The 24274-nt window shown below is 37.9% G+C and overlaps 1 protein-coding gene across 1 annotated transcript in view; it reads right to left on the reverse strand.

The window, feature by feature from the left end:
- Positions 1 to 24018, reverse strand: part of mib1 (E3 ubiquitin-protein ligase mind bomb 1) — a 51540-nt gene extending 27522 nt beyond the window's left edge. The window contains exons 1-5 of the mRNA XM_076191237.1: positions 23868 to 24018; positions 21186 to 21327; positions 15063 to 15234; positions 9579 to 9813; positions 4047 to 4166 (exon numbers count right to left, since the gene is read on the reverse strand). Coding sequence (XP_076047352.1) covers positions 4047 to 4166; positions 9579 to 9813; positions 15063 to 15234; positions 21186 to 21327; positions 23868 to 23969 — 771 coding nt within the window. The 5' untranslated portion in view covers positions 23970 to 24018. The remainder of the gene's footprint in view (positions 1 to 4046; positions 4167 to 9578; positions 9814 to 15062; positions 15235 to 21185; positions 21328 to 23867) is intronic.
- Positions 24019 to 24274: the final 256 nt, after the last annotated feature.

A 24274-nucleotide genomic window follows, 5' to 3' on the forward strand; every position in this document is an offset into this window, starting at 1 on the left:
TGTTACAATACATATGACTTGTGTAGATAATGTATAAAATTCTACTGTCAGTGTTTATAATAAAATGGTACATGTTTATAAATGAGCAGTTTTGGAAACACAATGTAAATGAATTTCCAATACTACTCATTTAAAAACATGCATCAGTTTACTGTAAACAGTGGCAATGCAATTGTAGTGTATATATGGCTGTTGGCAGGTACATATCTATGTATGTAGAGGATGTGTATGTATATGATTTGCTCAGGGCTCTTCTAACTGCCTTATTCCATGACAACCTGTTTCCCAACCTGTGATGTGTGTCACGAGTTCATCCATTGGTCATAAGCTGTTGATTGTAACCACTCGTTTGTTTGTGTCGGGTTTCGAAGCTTCAGAACTGACCTGATGTCATGGCCGGCCAAGTGTATATAAATAAGTCTGAGTAAATCAGCCCAAAGCTTCGGATGTGTTTTTTTCAACCTCAGCTTCTACAACAATTTTACACATTATCTACACAAACCATATGTACATACATACATACATACATATACCAAAGGATTTTTCCCCATTAGAAGGAAAGTAGCCAAAGTCCCACACATTTCACCCTCACATACACTACTCCCATTTACCACCCCTCCCTCTCTCTTTTCTTGGATCCTCCTGGATGACAGGTCATCCCTGCATCTCACCCATTGCCCTGGGTCAGAAGCAATGCAACAAGACACAGCACATCCACAGCAAGGCTGCTATGTTTAATTGACGACAACCCATCTCCATTCCCTCATGCAGAGAGATGGGGAGAAATCCCTTTGGGCTGTGTCAAAAGATCATTCACACATACTACCTAACCCCCTACCCACTCCTTTCCATGTACCACAGCATCATCCATACACAACCATTTTACACTCACCCCTATTTTCTGTCTCCTCCCTTCTTTCCTCAACAGATATCCCCCTTTCCCTATGCCCCTTTACCTTTCCTTATTTCTCCTCCCTTTTCCTCACTCATCATGGTCATTTTCTTTGCACTTTCCACCCACTGCAACTACCTTTCCCTCCCTATCCTCCTTCACATTTAACAACTCCCTAAAATACTCTGCCCATCTTCCTCTCACTGCATTCTCTTCCATTATCATGTATCTGCACCTTTTATCTTTTCTTCTCTACTTGATTCAGATCCTCTTCCTATCTTAATTTCGTTCCAAAACATCTTTTTATTACATTCAAAATTTTCTGTCATACTTTTACCCCATTTCACATCTGCTCTCCTCTTTGGCCCCTTTATCTTATGCTTTACTTCTCTTTTATTAGTACTTTTCATACGATTCTCTTATCTGATTTTGTAACCAATCTGTGAAAGCTCGCTTCTTCTCTTCTACAAACTTCCTTGCTTCATCATCCCACCACTCACTACCCTTCCTTCTATTTCCTCCCATCCTCCTTGTTCCATACACCATCTTTGCACACCTTGTGACTCCCTCCTTGAACCATCCCCATTCCTCCTCCACTCCTAGTTCTACTCTATCCTTCACTCCCTCCCACTCCTCTCTCAGCTTCTTCTTGTACTCCTCCTTTTCTTTCTCATTTAAGCAGTTCACTTTAAGTACCTCCCTACCTTCTGTCCTTTTCCTCTTTCTCCATCTATCCTCCACTCTCAACTTACCTTCCACCAAAAAATGATCTGATATTCCCCCACTCTCTCCCCTTAGAACATGTACATCCTTAACTATTCCTACTATACTCCTGGTTACCACTATATAGTCCATTAATGCTCTCTCTACCACCCTTTCCTCTCCCTAAACCATCTATGCACTCATTTAAATCTATCCAAAAAGCCTCCCTTTCTTCTACACTCTTCTCACTACCAGGTCTATATGCATTTACAAAAACCCACATCGCCCTTCCCAGTTTCACCTTCATCCACATTAACCTTAAAGAAACCTCCTTCCACTCCACTACACACTTACCTATCTCTTCACTTACTAGTATAGCCACCCCTTCTTTCCTTCATCCTCTCTTCACTCCTGAGATCCTCCCAACTACATTTCCAAACTCACACTTGGCCCCCTTTCAATTTAGTTTCACTCAAAGCCAACACATCCTTCTTCTCACAAACATACTGCCTATCTTTTCTCTTTAACTCTCATCTGTACCACATCCATGTACATTAAAAGACCCAAACCTTAGGGTACTGGTTGGAAAACTCCTCCCAGACCCTCTTATGCCTTTACTTTTTTTAGGAATGTCCCCTTTGGGGCTACAGGGAGAAGGATGCCTAGTCCTATCCCCGTCCCATTTTTGTTGCCTCATACGACTCAAGTGGAAAGACTTGGTGGCAGTATTCTTATCCCCCACCACAGGGTTAGGCAAAATGAGAAAATGAATATTCAGAGAAATGGTACAGGACAGTAACAAGAGTGGGAGGACAGCATAATGGAGGGACAGTCACAGTATAATAAAGTATCATCATTTCTCTGTGAATAGAGATTTCCTCTACCACAAAAATGACACGTGGCTCTGGTCCGTAGAGGCACCACATATAGACCCTAAAATATCAGCTGCATGCTACTTAGCAGCTTTTAATGCCACAATAATATGCAGCCAAAACCATATGTCCTGTAGCAAAATTGGTTTGAAAAACTTATCTAAATTTACAAATATAAACAGTCCTTTATGTAAAACAAATTTAATTATTCCTGCTTCAAAATGTGTCATATTACCTTTTACACATCTATAGGATCTAAAGTTCTTATTAAATATGTTGATTTTTGCATCTTACCATGCATTCAAAAGCAATCCATCAAAAAAATTACAACACTTCACACATACAAAAATACACATGTTCTTATATTATACAATGAAATATAATTTACAACAACTCAAACAACAAGGAAACAGACTTCATAGAAATGATTATTTACTGTCAAAAAATAACACGAAAATGTAACTACTTGCCATTCAAGTCCATTACATACACATTAATTGGACAAGCGGTAATGGGATGCAGCAGGCAGGTGATTACAGGTGTCAGGTGAGAGACTGGATGGGTTACATTCATTTCTTCACAACTATGTCCTAAAACCTCAAGCAACATCTCTGTTCACACTATTCCACTAAAACCTATCTATCATCTACATTAAGGCCACAGACTACTCCCATATTAGGATTTCTTTCCTTACTGGTTAAAATAAATTCACCTCCATTCCATTTAGATTCATTTTTACACATAGTTTCTGAGGTTAACTGTTGTGTAAGGTAGTTAGGTATAAATACCTTTGTCAGAGATCAGAAAATTCTGACTAAACCCTAACTACCACCACATGTTGGCTCTATGAGGACTGTCACCCATTTACCTTCTTACAAACATGAATACATATAGTAAAAAGGCCTTCCCCCTTCTAAGGGGGGTAGGGGCCCAGACAAGGCATATGCCTACCCTTCACCCATACAATGCCCATTTGTTGTCCCCTTTATCTCTGCCTCTTGTAGCATGGGACTATCCAAATATAAAATTATACTATGAATACAAACATATATATCAAATAGCCTTCCCCCCTTATAAGGGAGGTGGCCATCCAAGGTATGCACCCACCCTTTCAACCATGTTTTCCCCCAGCTCCTTATGAAAATAAAGTCATCCTTGTACCTCATCCACTGCATGTGTCAGATGCAATGCAGCAAAATACAGCACCTCCACAGCAGGTCTGACACCTGAAACTGGTTTATTCTGACTATTTCATCATACAGCAACCCTTACTCCTCATTAACTCAAGAAGAAATCCTTTTGGGTCACATCAAATAATCATTCATTTCATAGTCATAGGTATATCTTTCTTCTCAAAATCCTATTCTCAGACCTAACAGTGGAAAAATATAAGTTATTCCCTATAGATATAACACTGAAAATCCTTATCAGAAACAGAGAGAGGAGGAGAAAAAAAAAAAAAAAAAAAAAAAAAATCATATAAATAACCTACCCAAGTAACCCATCTCACCTCTCACACCTGAATGTTACATCTACCCAAGACAGGAACAAGGCAGCCGTGGAACAATTCTTACACTTACTTGATCTCCGATGGCTAAACCGTGAGGACCTGACCGGCCTGGATTTTGCTCACCGAGATGTGGAAGGTGGTCACGATACACAGTTCCCCCTTTGGCATCATTCACCACTTTTAGGTCAGCCTATACAAATCAATGACATGTTTAAGTTGCTGTTACAAGAAATAATAATTCAGATTAATTTTTTTTTACACGTGTTTCTATGTACTACAACATACTCTTAAGTTTAATACATATATATAAATACATACATATACCAAGGGCTTTTTCCCTCTTACAAGAGAAATAGCCAGTCAAAAGGCATAATTCCACTCCCATCCATTTCATCCCCACCCACTCCACTCCTATTTACCCTCCTTTTATCTTAGCTCCTAATGGATGACGGGTCATCCCCTGCATTTTGCCCACTGCCCTGGGTCAGAAGCAATACGGCAAGACACAGCACATCCACAGCAAGGCTGCTTCATTTAATTGGCAACCCCCCTCCCCTTCGTTCCTTCTTGCAGAAAAAGAGAAGATGGGGAGAAATTGCTATGGGCTACGTCAAAATATCATTCACACATAACCACTCCCTAACACCCAAAACAATCACCCACTCCCTTCCATGCATCACAGTATCATCCATACACAACCATTCTCCACTGACCTCTATCTTCTGTCTTCTTTCCTTCCTCAACAACCATCTCCCTCTTTCTCAATGTCCCTTTTACCCCATCCATCCATCCCATCCTTGGTCATGTTCACTCCAACCATCTTTGCCTTTCACACTTCTTTTACTAATCTTTCCATGTCTAAACCATCCCAATACTATTTCATCAACCCTATCTCCCAACTCCTTTTCTACTCCCCAATCTCCTCCTCACCTCCTTGTTTCTCATTCTATCCAGCCTTGTAACCCCTACCATACTTCTCACACATTTCATCTCAAACACATTTAAACTCTTCCTCTCTTATACATTATATAAAAACAAATAAAATTAAAACATACATATACTAAGGGCTTTTCCCCTTTACATGGGAGGTAGCCAAAGTTAAATGGCACTCCTCCAGTCCTCCGGCACTCTACCCTCTCTTAAAAAATCATTAAATAACCTCACCAGTCAGTCCACCATAATTGTACCTCCTTTCTTCAGACATTCTGCATGGCATCCATCGAACCCAGGTGCCTTACCTGCTCTCATCAACTTAACAGCTGCTTTCACTTCATCTTTCCCTATTTCTCCTTAATTTTCCTCACTCATCACTGTCATTTTCTTAGTGCTTCCCACTGCAACTACATTCACCTCCTCCTCCTCTCTTAATTTCTTTCCAAAACATCTTTTTATTACTTTCAAAATTTGTCATACTCTTATCCCATTTCACATCTGCTCTCCTCTTTGCCTCCTTTATCTTATGCTTAACTTTCCTTCTCTTTACTTTGTACCTCTCACACAATTCCCTCTTCCTAATTTGTAGCCAATCTATGAATGCCTATTTCTTCTCTTCTACACCCTTCTTTGCTTCCTCATCCCACCAATCATTACCCTTCCTTCTATTTTCTCCTGCTCTCCTTATTCCACACACCATCTTTGTACACCCTATGACTCCCTCCTTGAACCATCCCCCTTCCTCCTCCACTCCTAGTTCCACTCTATCCTTCACTCCTTCCCACTCCTCTCTCAGCTTCTTATACTCCTCCTTTTCTTTCTCATTTAAGAAGTTCACTCAAAGTACCTCCCTACCTTCTGCCCCTTTTCCTCTTTCTCCACCTATTCTCCACTCTCAATTTACCTTCCACCAGAAAATGATCTGATATTCCGCTACTCTCCCCCCTTAAAACATGTGCATCCTTAACTCTTCCTACCATACTCCTGGTCACCACTATATAGTCCATTAATGCTCTATCTGCCACCCTTCCATCCACCACCCTCTCCCATGTGTACTTATGCTTGACTTTCTTCCTAAACACTGTATTTGCTATCATCAACTCTCTTTCAAGACAAATCTCCACCATCAATTATCCACTACAATTTTTACCTGGAACTCCATACTTCCCAATCACTCTGTCTATTGGTTCATTCCCTACCCTAGCATTAAGGTCTCCCAAAACAACTATATTGACATTTCTCCCTAATCCCTCTATGCACTCATTTATATCTACCCAAAGAACCTCCCTTTTATCTACGCTCTTCTACCAGGCCCATACGCATTTACAAATACCCATATCTCCCTTCCCAGCTTCACCTTCATCTACATCAACCTTGATGAAACCTCCTTCCACTTCACTACATGCTTACTTATCTCTTCACTTTCTAGTATTGTCACGTATTCAAAGCGTCACGTGATTTCTTTCGTGATGTGGATGGTTGCACACAGTCGACATGCACGTCACGTCACCCCCCCCTCACACACCTGGTCCAAGTTGACCCAAGCAGGGTCAGAACCGGTCAGGTCTTGGCTAATTGCTTTGGGTCAAGACAGGCCGTAGCCGTTTGTGTCGTCTCGACTTATTGCTAAGTTGAATATTTTCTTTTACTTTTTAATGTGGAATGTTCTTTTCTTCTGTGTGTAACCAGATTACTTTTAACCCCTTCCATACGGTGCCGCACACGTAGGCGTCATGAGGAGCAAGTGGATTCGCGACGCTGCCATATCGGCGTCTTGATTATATTTATTGTAGTCGCCCCTGTGTTTTTACATTCTCCCAAATGTGCCCTGAATCCCATTCTCTGTGGTTTTCAAAATTCGCGGGTGAAAGAGAGAACGATCGATATAAGCGGCAACTATATTTTATGATAAGAATATTATTACGTGACGTCATACGGCTGGCATTGGCTGCTGCCCGCGAGATTTAAGTCCCGTACTGAAGTGGTTAACTGGTCACTTGTGCATTCCTTTTTGTATTTTTGTTGTATTTCTGTGTCCAGACATGCGCTGCGTCGCACAATCCTGGACACCTTGAATATCTTAATTTGACCGCGTATGGCAACATTCAATTGCCCGGTCGGCTGGGTCACACACAGATATGTCGTTGATGTTGCCATCCAATTGTATATTATATACTTTTTATTGTATTAGAATTAAGATTTATTTTTTATGTATGTATTTGTATATGTTTTCTGTATGGGTTCCCTTAGAAAAGTGTAGTTAGGATTAGATTTCTGTGCCGTGTGCATATAGAATAGGGAAACTCTTCCTGTTCTGTAACTTTTGGCATTCTGACCATCTTGGGTCATCCCTGTACTATAAAACCCGGAACCTTCTCGTTTCGAGAGCTTTTTCGTTCTCATCGGCCACGGGTCGACAATCCGTGCCGCTCTCGTCTCCTTGAGGGAGACATTTTCCCCCGTCACCTAAGGTGTGCAAGGCACCTAGGTAGTACCGTAAGTTTTTTTGTGTGTGAGAGGTAGGATCCCCTTTTGGAGATACCAATTCTGGACCTGGCGTGTCGGAAGGCTTTTGCCAGTGTCCTTTTATTAACTCTGTGGAAATTTCCTTTTTTTTGGGTTAAGTTAGATTAGGTTTTCTCGTGGGTGATCAAATTTTGTTTCTATTTCCCTTGGTGTAGATACCTTTTGGGGATAGTTTTGAGTTGAACTTTGTCAATTAGACTTTTAGTTCATCTCTGTTTTTCTCTCCACCTTTTTATTTTATATTTAACTTACGTGTCATTTTTACTACGGGGTATTTTACCATTTTTCTTAGATCACATTTTGGGGAAAATTAGAATGTAGGAGGGTCTTTCTGGCTTGTCCATTTTCTTACCCGTATGTGTTCTATTCTAGTTTCATTTTGAACTTCATTAAGTGACATATTTTGTACCTTTGTGTTAATAGCAGTTTTTAATAGTTTTGAATTCAATCAATCCGATTCGGGTTATATCTCACGTGAATTTTTAAATTTAGATTTGTTTTTGAATGTAAATTTGTAAGATCTTTTTACCTTTATAAATTTCTTTGTTATCAATCTTGTGTAAATTCATTTTCATACAGTGATAGTTTCAGTCAGATGTGTATAGTTTTTGGGGTTTGTTTATTCGATTTACATATTGTTTATTTTTGTAAATAAATATTTAAAACTTACCCCTCTTTTAAAGAACCTGGACACGGAGTGCGATAGGGTTGGGGATTAGAACAGTCGTTTCTTGACTTAGGCAAAATTTGCCATCATCCATTTTTAAAATTTTCTCCTTTCCCATCTCCACTCCGTGACAGTATACCCCTTCTCTCCCTCGTCCCCTCTTCACTCCTGAGTACCTCCCAGCTACACTCCCAAACTCACACTCTCCCTTCCCTTTCATTTTAGTTTCACTCAAAGCCAGCACATCCATCTTCTTGCAAACATACTGCCTATCTCTTCCCTTTTACTCTCATCTGTACCACATCCACACACATTAAAAGACCCAAACCTTAGGGTACTAGTTGGAAAACTCCCAGACCCTCTTATGACTTAAATTTTTTTTAGGAATGTCCAATTTGGGGCTACAGGTAGTAGGACTCCTAATCCCATCCCCCGTCCCATTTTTTGTCACCTCTTACGACTCAAGTGGAAAGACTTGGTGGTAGCATTCTCTTCCCCCACCACAGGGTAGGCAAAAAAAGGTAAACAACTAGGTAAATATATATATATATATATATATCAATACATACATACAAATATACCTAAAGACCCTTTTCCTCATGTAAGGGGGGGTGGGTTGGTTCACCCAACTATTACCAATGCCAGACCCATTTGTTGTCCCTTTTATCTTAAGGAATATTTTGCTTTTGAGGAAAGGAGAAGATAGAAGATAGGGATGAGTGGAAAATAGTTGTGTATGGATGATGCTGTGGTACATGGAAGGGAGTGTGTGGGGGACTAGGGATTGAGGGAGTTAATGTGATGTGAAGGATATTTTGATGCAGTCTGAAGGGATTTCTACCTGTCTTCTCTTTTTCTAGATGAAGACACAGAGAAGGGGGGTTACCAATTAACTGAAGCAGCCTTGCTGTGGATGTGCTGTGTCTTGCTATATTGTTTCTGACCCAAGGCAGTAGGTAAGATGCAGGGATGACCCATCATCCCAGAGGAGCCAAGAAAAGAGGGAGGGAGGGGTGGTGAATGGGAGTGGAGTATGTGGGAATGAAATGAGTGGGAGTGGATTTATGCCTTTGACTTTGGCTACTTCCCTTGTAAGGGGAAAAAGCCATTGGTATATGTATGTATTATGTATGTATACATGTTTTGCTCAGTGTGATTATTGCTCAACGATGATCATTCATGGCTTGATGTTGATCATCAAACAATTGGCTTGGACACTAATTCTTTGTTTCTGAATGGGGCTATTTTGCTTCAAGCTGCAAAATAGGAGCCTGATAATTTATCCAAATATGATGCCAGGTATGATGTGTCACCAGCCATTGGCTGTGGTAGACTAATAATTGTACCAAGCAAAACATGCCTTTAGTTCCTTGTACCCTTGTACCCTGCTCAAAAATATATATATTTTTTAATAAATTAATTGTGTTAACACAGTTTCCTTCTAATGAATATAACCAAAACCATAATGTCCTTTACCATTCCTTCAAAGCCAACCCGATATAGGTTCTTGGCTCCATTATCCCAGATGACATACGCAGCTGAACGTGGGGAAGCAGCTGACCAATCCTGGATTTCAGATACTTTTCCTCGACGTCCATTGCCACCATCCTGGTCTTCCCACTGCCAGTCCACACCACGCACGACACGCGCACTTGGAAAGATTCCTCGAACTCCTATCTTTTTGCTTTTTCGTCGTGGTTCCATCAATACTCTGGAGTGAAGATATAGTTAAACAAAACTAACAGGAATATAGTTCAAAGAGGTACATACATATACCTAAGACTCTTTCCACCTTAAAAAGGGGTTGGCCAAGTCAAAGCACACACCCACTTAGTGATGATTTGGTTTAATATCATGAAACTCCTACTATCAGGAGGCTAGGACAGTGTCCCTTACAGAGGTCCACTTTGTACACAATTAAAATGTTTCACCACCCCTCCCACCTTAGTACAGGTTGACATTCAAAAATCCGGCAACCTCGGGACCTGAGGACTGCCGGATTTTTGAAAATGCCGGATTTTTGAAGTTTATCATTTTGTATGGTGTACCCTGTATATATTTAAAGAAAATTACCACTTGTACAGTCCTTTAATGGAAAAAATAAACACTTAGTGATAAGCAAATGAAGTTTTATTATTCACGAACTAAATAAAATACAGTAAAGATAGTTATACAGAATTTTAATTCAATTCTAATAAAATATATAAAACTGATCCTCCGAAGAATTTTAATTAAACTAAATAAAATACTCCATACTGTACTTCTTAGGAAAGAAGCTAAATAGCAGATGGGCTTTTTACATATAATGTCGTAAGTTTCACAAATGGTTCGCACAGACACATTATTACCAAGTTTTTTTATATTTTCACTTTCTCTGCGATCGATAACGCATGATGTTTGCGTTTTATGCCACCTTTCTTCTTTGTTGATTCCATATTGGGGCTATACAGCAACAAATAAATGCTATAATAAGGAGAATATTGAGAAAAATTAGCAGGATTACTTGTTAGCAGGTGGAAGCATGAACCAACAGCTGATTCTGGCATAAGCAGCAGCTCCAGAAAACAGTGGCGCACCAACGCGGGAAATATGAAAATCAAAATGCGCTCCCGAAATCTGTCCCGGATTTATGGTTGCCGGATTTTTGAATGTCAACCTGTACCCCAGAGATGGAAGGGTCATTCCTGTCCCCATCACAATGTATCAATCAAAGGCTAAATGAGGCTTCACTTTTACACAGCAGGGCCAGATAATCAAGAACAGATTCACCTTACCACTTCATCATATCATGATTTCCCTTTTCATTCACTCAAGAACCGTTTAACTAACAGATAAGAACATACTCTCTGGTCATGTTATCCCTTCATCAATTCACAATCTACCTCCAAATGCTTGTATCTTTTGCACCCTCTTCCCAGGTCTTAATATTCTATAGACAATTTAGCAAAAGAAGCTGCAGACCCTATGGAAGAATAGGATCAAGGTGCTCATGTCATGTTTGTAAGTATTCTCAAGCCTCACATAGCTCCCTAACCATACTCTCTATGTCTGACAATATATGCATACACCATTCATTCATCCCTTCTATTCCCATTACCTTAAATTTCAATTTAGTTATACAATTTATGTATTTACCTAGTTGTATTTTACAGGATGAGAGCTATGCTCATAGTGACCCATTTTCGTATCTCTCTACATTCAGTTTATTCTTAAAATCATGAATAGTTCTGGCATTCACTGTTTCTCCATTCAGTTTGTTCCAGACATCAATCACTCTATGTGGGAAGCTATTCATTTTCAGGTCTCTTCTGTAACTGTCTTTCTTTAGTTTCTCTTCATGTCCTCTTGTTTCTCTTCTGTCCCACTTTAATAAGTTGTCTCTATCAAGAATTTCCATCCCTTTCATAACTCTGAAAATTGTCAACAAATCACATCTTTCTCTTCTCTGTTCCATTGTTAACCACTTCAATACGGGACTTAAATCTCGCGGGCAGCAGCCAATGCCATCCGTACGACGTAACGAAATAATATTCGCATCATAAAATATAGTCGCCGCTTATATCGATCGTTCTCTCTTTCACCCGCGAATTTTGAAAACCACAGAGAATGGGATTAAGGGCGCATTTGGGAGAATGTAAAAACACAGGGGCGACTACAATAAATATAATCAAGACGCCGATATGGCAGCGTCGCAAATCCACTTGCTCCTCATGACGCCTACGTGTGCGGCACCGTATGGAAGGGATTAACAGATGTAATTTCTCCAATCTTTGTTTGTATATCAGATTTGACATTTTTGTCGCTGCTCTTTGGATTCTTTCTAATTTTCTTATGTTCTTCTTTGTGCTAGGTGCCCATAGTGTTGCAGCATATTCTAGTTTAGGTCTTATCAGTGTACCATTATTTTTTTTTACCATCTCCTCATCTATGTAGCCGAAGGCCACTTTCATTGATCTCAATAAGTTAGTCCCTCTGAATAATTTATTGACATGTTTAACAGGTGTCAAGTCACTTGAGATAATTATTCCTAGATCCCTTTCTGAATTGACTTTGACTTCTTTGTTTCCAATTTTATACTGTCCCAATACTCTGTTTTTACTTTTTCCAAATTCCATTATGCTACATTTTTTAATGCTTAAGTTCATCTCACACCTCCAACTCCATTCCCATATTTTGTTTAGGTCATCTTGCAGTAATCTGCAATCGTCTTCTGTTCTTACTCTCTTAAGTAATTTGGCATTGTCAGCAAAGAAGTTCATGTAACAATTTACTCCCTCATCCATATCATCTATATATATGGCAAACATTAATGGAGCCAATACAGAGCCTTGCGGGATGCCACTTTTCACATCTTCCCAGTTCGAATTTTTGTTTCTAAGTACCACTTTCATTTTTCTCCCAGTTAAGAAATCCTTCATCCATTCCAGCAGTTCACCTTGTATTCCTCCTAGTGTTTCAATTTTTCTTATTAATTTTTTGTGGTACTTTGTCAAACGCCTTCTGCAAATTCAAGAAGGCGCAATCTGCCCAGCCATCTCTTTCTTGTATTATCTCAATTAATCTCGAGTAAAAGCAGATTAGGTTTGTGGTGCACGATCTGCCACTTCTAAAGCCAAATTGTTTGGGGTTTATTATTTTATTTTCTTCCAAGTGTTTGGTCCATTTGTTTCTGATGACCTTTTCGCATATTTTTGCTACTGTGCTTGTAAGGGATACCGGTCTGAAGTTTGTAGGATCTTCCCTATTTCCTCCTTTATATATTGGTACTATATTTGCATCTTTTCAATCTTGAGGCACCTTTCCCTCTTTGAGTGAGAGGTCATTTGTCTGTCATTTTGTCTATACACTCTTTCAGTATACAATTTGCGATTCCATCTGGTCCATGCGATTTCCTGACCTCTAGGTTTTTTATCTGGTCTCTTATTTCTTTTTGTGTTACCTTTATTTCTTTCATCATGGGTGATCTTTCTTGTTGTCCATCTTCCCAAGATTGTGAGCTCTAGTGTAAAAAAAGACCTGAAATGTCTGATCAAAACTTCTGCCATCTCTGTGTCATCTATATATTCTTTATCTCCACGCAATTTCACTATTTCATGTTTATCCTTTAGTTTTTCATTTATATATCAGTAAAAGAGTTTAGGTTGATCCTTACATTTGTCTATAATATCTTTTTCATAATTTCTTTTTACTTTCCTGCGTATATTCACATATTCGTTCCTAAGTTTTGTACATGTTTGCCATTTGGATGCTTTTTTCATCCTTTTTTCCATCTTTTCCAGGCTTTCTTTCCTGTCTCTAGCCTCACTACATCTTTTGTTAAACCAACACTTTATGTAGATCTCTTTTTGTTTCTTTTTTGGAACATATTTGTTAATTCCTTCCTTGTACTTTTCTTTGAATATGTTCCATTTGTCTTCCATCTTTGTTTCCTCTTTAGAGAATTTATCACAGTTTGTGCAATGGGGGGACGGAGAGGGGGGGTCGCTGATTTAATGAAGCAGCCTTGCTGTGGATGTGCTGTGTTTTGCGACACTGCTTCTGACCCAGGGCAGTGGACAAGGTGCAGGGATGACCCGTCATCCAGGAGGTGCTCAGATAAGAGGGAGGGTGGAGGGGTGTGGAGTGTATTCAGGGATGGAATGGGTGGAAGTGATTTTGTGCCTTTCCCTTTTTGGCTACCTCCCTTGTAAGGGGGGAAAAGCCTTGGTATATGTATGTATTTATGTGTTTTGGAAAAAAATTCTTAGTTTTACAAAATCCGTTTTGTTGTACATTAATCTTCCTTCTCTATGTTTGTCATTCCTATCTACATGGTTCTGTTGTTTTCATTCAAACTCTATTAGTAATTCAAACTCTATGTAATTGCTTTATTGCATCTTACATACATACATTCATTTACCAAGGGCCTTTTCCCCCTTACAAGGGAGGTAGCCAAAGTCAAAAGTATAAATACACTCCCACACATTTCATCCCCACATACTCCAATCCCATTATCATCTGTCCCTTCCTCTTTTCTTGGCTCCTCCTAGATAATTGGTCAATAGTCATCCATGCATCTAGCCCACTGCCCTGGGTCACAAGCAATGAAGCAAGACACAGCACATCCACAGCAAGGCCACTTTATTTAATTGGTGACCCCACCTCTCCATCCCCTCATGCAGAGAAAGAGAAGACAGGAAGAAATCCCTTAACGCTGCATCAAAATATCATTCACACATACTCCCTACACCCCCATCCCCCATCCTCTCCCTTCCATACATCACAGCATCATCCATACACAACCATTCTCCACTTGCCCCTATCTTCTGTCTTCTCCCTTCCTTCCTCAACAGACATCCGCCTCTTTCCCAATGACCCCTTTACCCCATCCATCCCTCTTATCCTTGGTCACTCCCTCATGTTCACTACCTCCACCTGTGCCTTCCACACTACTTTTACTAATCTTTCTTCACCCATTCTTTTCTTGTGTCCAAACCATCCCAATACTCTTCCATCAACCTTATGTCCCAACTTCTTCTCCACCTCTGCTCTCCTCCTCACCTCCTCTTTTCTCACTCTATCCAGCCTAGTAACCCCTACCACACTTCTCAGGCATTTAATCTCAAACACATTTAAACTCTTCCTCTCTTATGTTCCATGTTTCTGCCCTATACAATGCTATCGGCACAATTACCCTTTCATACAATCTCCTCTTATTGCATTTTAAAATCTATAAAACCTTTCTTGAGATCTTATATGTCACCTGCACATGGGGGAAAACTGCTTATAAAGCATACTGTAAAGTAATAAAAAGAACCTAGAAAAATTGTAGTACAATTTCTATTAATTACAGCATGACTGACATAATGAAAATAATAGAATACCTGGATAATGACAATGGGATAATATCTATCAAATTTGAATTAAAAAGGAATAAAGACAAAATTAGTAATATATAACTAATGCCACTTTCAACCATACCTTTCACATCCTGTGGTGGTAATGCGATAGAAGCGATGTCTGAGATGGTGCTTATCACTGTGATAACAAACTGAACACAGGTCATAATTGGTACATTCGGCACATTTCCATCTGATTCCAAAGATGGGCTGCTGTCGACAGGTATCACACATAGCACCTTCATGTTTCACACCTGGCAAATTTAACATCAATTAAGTATACAAACTAAGTTAGGAAAGTTCTCAAAATTTATGGATGCATGAACATATATTTTATCACTTAATTCAAATAGCTTTGTTACTGTTATGCAAGGCAGGGTGGGGTGGATGGGGGAGCTTATTTGTGAAAAATATTTTGATGTAGTCCTATGGAATTTCTCCCAGTCTTCTCTTTTTCTGCATGAAGGGATAGAGGGGTGTGTGTCACTGATTAAGTGAAGCGGCCTTGCTGTGGATGTACTGTGTCTTGCTGCATTGCCTCTGAGCCAGGGCAGTGGGCAGGATACAGTGATGACCCATCATCCATAAGGAGCTAAGATGAGAGAGTGGATTGGGTGAAGTAGGTACATGCCTTTGACTTGGCTACCACCCTTATAATGGAGAAAAGGCTGTTGGTATATTACAAAGGATTACAAAGGCGGAGCATGCCAACAGGAGACCTTTTGGTCCATATCTAGGTTGGATGCGAAAAAAAAATCAAAATAATAATAAATGAATAAATAAAAACTATAATAATATAAATAACAAATAAAATACATAAATAAATGCAAAGGTATAAATAATAAACAAACAGATAAATAGTAAATGATAATAAACTGACATATAACTAATCATTAATGAGAATCAAACGGACAAATGGTAACAAAACAAAAACAAATAATATAAAATAAATGATAATCATTACAGCATCTTGCTTAGGTGTTTATCTAAATGATTCTTAAAGCTTCGAACTGAACTTCATTGCACTGCCTCTGCAAGAAGTTTATTCCATTCATTAACTGCACGGTTGGCGAAGTTATTTCTACTCACTTCCAAATTGAATCTATTTCCGGACAGTTTGAGACCATTGTTTCTTGTCTGATTCTCATTCAGTGTAAAAATTTGGTCACTTTTGATGTTGTCAATTCCCTTTAGAATTTTAAAGACTTGTATCAAGTCACCTCCGAGTCTACGCTTTTTTAGGGAAAACAGATTCATATGTTTTAGTCGATTTTCATATGATCTATTTTTGATATTTGAAATCAGTTTTGTGGCTCGCCATTGTACTTTTTCCAGTCTGTCAATGTCTTTAATGAGATTCAGTGAATATCTAATTGGTTTCTTGAATATCTAATTGGTTTAAGTGATCATTCGTCATTCTGCACAGTTTTGTATCATCAGCAAATTTGGAAACAATAGATTTTAGTCCATGGTCTATATCAGCGATTCCCAAACTATGGGTCGCGAAGTATTCAAGAATGGGTCGTGAGACCTTGTTAGAAAAAAAAATAATTTCAATTAAAAGCTACCCTACACTTGTGTTTTCAATAAAAGAAGACTTTCGAAATTGCTTTTTGATGCTTGGGTCGCCACATCTTCACCAGATCTGGATTTGGGTCACAGCCAAAATAAGTTTGGGAACCACTGGTCTATATCATTTACATATATACTATGAATAGAAGTGGTCCAAGAACGGAACCTTGATGAACTCCACTCATAAAAATTTTCCATCTAGAAGTTTTTCCATTTAAAACAACTCTCTGTTTTTGACCAATTCAACCAATTACTAGTCCAACTTAATAGGCTACCACTTATTCCATGTGAAGCTAATTTAGTGAATAGTCTTTCGTGGGGGACGATATCAAAAGATTTCGCAAAGTCTAGATATATTAAATCTATATTGTTTCTTTTGTCATAATTCGAGATAACTGTGTTGTAGAATTGGAGTAAGTTAGTCACGCAAGAACGTTTCTATCTGAAACCATGCTGGCTATCATTTATCAAACGGTTACTTTCTAAATGATGTTCGATAGCATCTCTGATGATAGTTTCCATTATTTTTCCTTCTTTTTGTCACCTTTTTTGAATATGGGAGTAATGTTAGCTAGCTTCCATTCTCTTGGGACATCTCCAGATATGATGGATTTCTTGAAAATAATTTCTATTGGAACAACAATCTCATTTTTCATTTCCTATAAGATTCTTGGATGCCAACCATCAGGACCTGGTGTTTTATTAACTTTGAGTGTCTCTATACACATTTTAATTTTTTCTTTTGTTATATTTACCGTAGAAAGTTTACCCTAGACTGTTCACAGGTTTCAGTTTGGAGTTCACTTTGAGGTGTTTCGTTTACACATACAGACCTAAAATAATTGTTTAAAATATTACGCATTCCTTCATTTGAATATTCAAGTTGACCGTCAGCAGATAATAGTGGACCAATGTGATTCCTAACAACCTCTTTATCTCTAATGTAACTAGAGAATTCTTTGGGATCCTCTTTGGATTTATCAGTGATATTCATTTCGTATTGTCGCTTTCTTTTTTTTCTTGTCTTTTTTAAATCTCTCTGCATTGATACATAACTTTCATAGTCATTAGATGTACCCGAGCACTTATATTTCTTATAAGCCTGTCTCTTTTTTAGCAATACTTTTTTCAGTTTCTTTGTCGAGCCACTTTGGGCGAGCCTGATTAGGGGGACGTCTGTCCTTAAAAGAAATGTAAGTATGAATCATCTTAGTGAGCATGTTTTGAAGTATTTCCCACATCTGATCTACATATATATATATATATATATATATACATATATATATACATATATATATATATATATACATATATGTATATACATATATATATATATATATATATCTATATATATATATATATATACATATATAATATATATACACATATATATATATATATATATATATATATACATATATATATATATATATACATATATATACATATATATATATATATACATATACAGGTAAACGTCGACTTACGATGGCATTAGGTTTCGATAGAGCCATCGTAAGACGATCTCATCGTAAGTCGATCCCCACTCTGTTCCGTGGTCACTGTACCTAGCCTACCTGTATATTAACCACCAGAGATACTGAATATAGCCTATTAAACATGTACAGTAGTTTATTTAATTATTTTTATCCTTTTTACCATATTCAAACACTATAATATGTATTTTCAGCCAATGCCAGCCGTACGACGTGACGTAATAATACTCGCATCATAAAATATAGTCACCGCTTATATCGATCGTTCTCTCTTTCACCCGCGAATTTTGAAAACCACAGAGAATGAATCATTTGAGAGAATGTAAAAACACAGGGGCGACTACAATAAATATAATCAAGACGCCTACGTGTGCGGCACCGTATGGAAGGGGTTAAATTATCATATCGTCGTCGTCGTCGTCATCGTAAAGTCGAACAATCGTAAGTCGCGGCCATCGTAAGTCGACGTTTACCTGTATATATATATATATATATATATATATATACATATATATATACATATATATATATATATATATATATATACATACATATATATGTACATATGTAAATTATATATACATATACATATATGCATACATATGTATATATACATACATGCATATACATATGTATATGGATATATATATATATATATATATACATATATATATATACATATATATATACATATATATATATATATATCCATATATATAATTTAAATAACTAATGACTTTTTATCAAGCTTGGGGGGCCATACTGAATACATTAATTAAGTCAACAGTTTGTATCAGGACTTTTCAAGTTACCAAGCAACATGACTGTGAAGGTACATGGGCACAATTTTTGTCCAAAAGACATCTGAACTGTTTAATTAATCTCCAAGACATCACACCAAAGTGGACATTTTCAAGGAAAGAAACACCAATTTCCTAAATAAACTTAATGGCATCAGGGCTACTGATTTTATCTCAACATATCAATAATCACATACAAAATTCTAAAAGCTTTCAGACACAAATAAAGTTCTACACTGCACTGTGACTTCTCAATTCACTGTACAGGGTCTAACAGATAAATCCGTACAACTTCTTATCACATGTTTTAAGATTAATATCTCGGGTTATAATAAACAGAGAGTTATGAAATTTTCAGTATATTTAGAAAAGGCAATAAGAACAATGATTTCATTCAATGTAACCACCTTCAGCTGTTATGACGCTTTCAACGCGTTTACGAATCTTGGATACAGCGTTGATGATCTCAGACTTTGATAATGAACCCACAGCCTTCTTGATGTCTGTCTTCAGGGTTGTTATACTTCTGTGTGGCTTGTCACATGCCTTGGCCTCAATTCGCGCCCAAAAATAATAATCTAAAGGGTTTAGGTCTGGCGAATTTGAGGGCCACAACTCTTTGTTCCAGAACTGCACATTTGACCCTTCGAGAAGGTTGGTGGTCCTCTTCGCTGTGTGGGCTGGAGCCGAGTCTTGTTGGAAGACAAACTGGTTGCCACTAGCCTTATCTTTCATCCAGGGTATTATTTTCTCTTCTAGAACTTTGCAATAGACAACGGCATTGACTTTCTCCTTGTTGTTGAAGAAGTGAGTGAAGACGTCCCCCTCAGTTGACACCACACAGAGCACCATGACACTTGCTGGTTTCTTTGTCGTTGTCTTGTGTTGAACCTCTGAGGATGAGGAGGCTATCCAGCGATCATTCCGCTTATTGAAAGTCGCATCAACCGTGAAAATCTTCTCGTCGGAAAAAAAATTGATGACTGAGCCATTCGACTTCATCCAGTTCAACAGCTTTTGGCACCTGGTCAAGCGGATTTCTTTCATTTTTCGTGTCAAAAGATGTCTTTTTCCTTGTGAGAATGAGGGTAATCCCAATTTCTTTAATGCTTTGTGAATTGTCATTGTGCTGACACCTCTCTTCTTTGCCAATGTCGATAATGGTAAGGCTGGATTTGCATTGACACTTCTCTTGAGACCAGCTAAAAAGCGAGGTGTTAGAATTCTGCCCCTTCTGTGCTTGTGAGCAGCTCGTTGGTCTTCGCCAGTCTCATCAAAACGTTTACAAACATCGTAAACAGTTTGTCTGGAGTATTTTAGCATCCTTATTATGGCGCTAGGAGTGTGACCCGCGCGACGAAGTTCGCATATGGCTGAACGTTTGGCTTGTTCCATTGCTTAATGTTTATTGCACCGGTGCTAGTATACAACTGGCTAAATTATTAGACAAATGGAAGTATCTGGAAACAATCAGAATTGCCATATGTTACTTTTTAAGTGCTTAAAACCTCTTCAAAGTTTGTACGGATTTATCTGTTAGACCCTGTATATGAAAAATACCAATGAAAGCAATTTATTTTCCCTCTCAGCACCTTGTATAAACAAGAGAATGAAAGAACCTGACCTGAAATGAAGCCAGTATAGACATACAATTACTAACAATTAATCTTTATCTAATCAATTCACATGCCATTCAGACTTTGTTCCAATGAACACCAGATGTTATTTAGTTGAGAGGCAGACTCAAGGTCTCGACCAATGAAGAGCCATTTCATCCCAAGACTGATGTTGACCTAAAAAAAACTAGTATATGTCATCGTTAAATAGAAGGGTATAACCTCTTCATCATGGCAATGCAGTTCAAATATTGTTCTGGATCTCGTCACACAATTGTATTCAAAATTGAACAAAATTGTATCCATGTTGACCAAGACCCCACCTATTCAAAATCATATCATTCCTGTCTCCACCTCATAATTCATCAGATTATACCAAACAAGTAACAGCTGGTAAGATGGGGGATCCCTATGATGAAATACGAGGATTATACAATTCAAATGACCAAATATACCCCAAAATTACACCATCTTTATATATGCTATTTCCCAATTAGGAAATTGTACTTTGTTTATGAAATATGATGAAGGGCCTTGATTTGATTCAATTCAATGCTGTACCTGTGTCAATGAGTATGTATGCTATGATGCCACATGTTTACAAACTGTATGCAATTACTGTTCATGAACATTATTTCCAGTTATAAAAATTGCAAAACATTTACCTGATGTGATGAATGCACATGACAGTTTGCATGCTGCCAGTCAAGCACAATCTCACCTGTTGGTGCAGACTCCAAGACCCGTAGGTCATAAGCACCAGCACAGCGATAATTGGCGGCTGTGCCATTGTCCCAGACAACTACAACTTCTTCCGGGGACTCAAAGTTGCGAACAGTCCCGACATGGCCCTCACCACCATCCTGTTTATAATTATGAAATTTTAAAAAATAAAATGACCCCTACAGCTACTTTAGTTTTACACATTTGGAAATTAGTATTTCAAATAATTTAAAATGTTAATGGATAGCTAGTCTCCATGCAGACAGATGTTGTTGAAAGTGACACTACATTCAGCATTGTTTAATTACTTGCAATCACTTTTGTACTAATCGTTCATTGGACAGGAACTAATTTCTGATTTTGGAAGCTTCTGTGTACCTGTGTCCTACCAATCTAGAAGGAAGCTTGTTATCATTTTGATGTACTGTATGTTGGAGGAAGGGTTTACATTTCCTTTTAGTGCATTTGTATTCCAGGAGGTGCTAAGATAAGAGGGGTGGAGGGGTGTGGAGTGTATTCAGGGATGGAATGGGTGGGAATGATTTTATGCCTTTTCCTTTTTGGCTACCTCCCTTGTAAGGGGGAAAAAGCCTTGGTATATGTATGTAAGTATCCATTTGTATTTATACTAACATGTGACCTTTACAGCTCCCTCTCTTCCCATCAAGGGCTATTTATAGAAACAAAAGGGATGTTTTCTTACTTTAGTAGTATATAATTAATTTCACAATATTTCCATCTGTAGACTTTAGGTTTGTGATGATTATGAAAAATCTCACAAATCAAAAAGTTTGGCAGGAATTAAAACCTGTCCAACTGTGAATAATTAATGCAAAAAAAGACTGCAGCATTTGCAAGAAAATGCACAAGGTATAGTTACCTTTAATAAAATCTGTCAAGAGGTTAAAAAATATATAAATGTATAGTTTTATACAAACTGTACAGCTGTTAGGTATGCTCAAAAAACAATAAATCTATCAAGTGGTTTAAAAAGATTTTACCCTCTGACCAAAAACTTCACTATTACCTTTTTAGTATAAATTTCACCTAAAATGTGGGTACTTAATGCTTTACAATCCACTGCCCCATATAACTGGCCACAACCACCAGTTTGACCCAAAAGTCACTTCACAATTTCATCATTAACAAAATTACCTCTACAATTCAAAGCATGACACCTAACAATTAAGAAAAGAAAGACATAATATAAATAAAATAAAGTATCAAGAATACTAACTGGCCACACTAAACCTTAATAAAACATCTATACTGTAACTAAAAAGGGTCACATGAAGAATTGTCACCACAGAATGCCCACATGAAGATCATCACCCCATGAAATCCTACCTGAAGAATTGTCACCCCAGTACACCGAATATCAATAGCAAAATAAAGATTAGGTTAGGTTAGGTTGAATGAGGGTTATGCTTATTGTCATCAACATATACAACCAATGAATCCTAAACCCAGGATGGCCCACATAAAGAATTGTCACCCTAGGATAACCCACATAAAGAATTGTCACCCTGTTGAAGTCTGGGATGACAATTCTTCATGTGAACCACTAAAAACCTTTCCATTGAACAGCACACACTTCTACAGAAGAGCCCTCAGACCCTTTGAATCCTCACATCATATCAAGTGCAGCCCATACAACGGAGCAAAAATAAGTAAATAATAATAATAAAATAATCCCAGCAAATTACTACTCAAACATCTATAACAACTTGTCTCAATGGCTCGACACACCCAAACTAGAGTACATAACCTCTGATCACAAAATAAACATTCTATAATGGGCCCTGAAGTTTTCAAAATATCTAGGCTCCTCCAGACATTAATCAAATTTAGAAAGTTCTGAAGGCAAGTACAAAGCACAAAGGCATGACTGAATTCAGGTAACCTCCCTGCATTAAAACTTTACCAACAGAGAACTGTCCTGTTTGGAGACTTGCTTACCCCAGATGTAACAATCACACACTTGTCACCTCATTCTAATTTGTGATACTATCATCCTATCCAAGTAATGCAAAACTTCTTCTCCGAGTGAATTTTAAGCTAAATTAGTTTATGTGGCTGGTTACCTTGGAACCACAGGTTTCCTCAATGATTTGTGGCAATGAATTACATGACTGGATAAACTTGTACAAATGTTCCCTCCATTCCATATTTTTCATCTTGTTAAAACTGTCATAGGTTCTTTAGTATCTACACAAAATCCCTTTAAGCCCAGACATTGTACACATTACGACTACCTTGGCTTTATCATGCTATATCCGTCTACTACATAGTAATGGGTATAATTCTAATTTCAATATAGGTTTTATAAAAACTTTAAGATTTTATGAAATATAAACAATAACCTAACTTAATCTCAAGAATGTTTGCCAAAAAAGCCAATGACAATCAAACAAAATTAAATGTAATATAACTACATTATGTCTATGCAATGAAAATACCTTTCTCCTACATCTCCCTATTCCCAATCTGAAGCTATTTGTTTGACTAAAATACTTTCTCAGATTAAAATTAGAATGGTATGCAATTACAGTGAAGTAGAAAGCATGACCAAATACTTAAACGGGCTGCCGGAAAATGTACATAGACACATTGTAAATCTGGTCCAAGAATGAAACCAGCCCCAATCTGTGAATGTATCTGAGACCTCTACAAAACATACTTGTTTGCCCCATTTCCAGTCAGGACCACGGATCACCCTTGCGCCAACACCTTCCATCATATAACGCGTATTTCTGCCTGTGTTAGCACAAGCACCTTCCATAACCAGGCCGTATAAATGTGCGAGGAGGCAGTTCACAAGTTTGTGTCAATCTTGTGTATATTAAGACTGCTTTTGATTCATAATGAAATAAATAAAATTATTTTGTCATTATATAGTGTAATGTTTTGACCATATCATGAAAAATATTTTTTATATGTTATTGTTGATTACTTGAATAATATAAATACATTTAAAATATTTCGATTATGAACGAAAGTCTACCGCCCTGCACCAACAACTACAATTGCCATCAAACGTTTGGTTGTATCAGTCATGGTACAAGAAAGCTAATATTAATCTATCGG

This window comes from Oratosquilla oratoria, chromosome 10, assembly GCF_046742065.1.
Source record: "Oratosquilla oratoria isolate Oo_2021 chromosome 10, ASM4674206v1, whole genome shotgun sequence".
Classification (NCBI taxonomy): Eukaryota; Metazoa; Arthropoda; class Malacostraca; order Stomatopoda; family Squillidae; genus Oratosquilla; species Oratosquilla oratoria.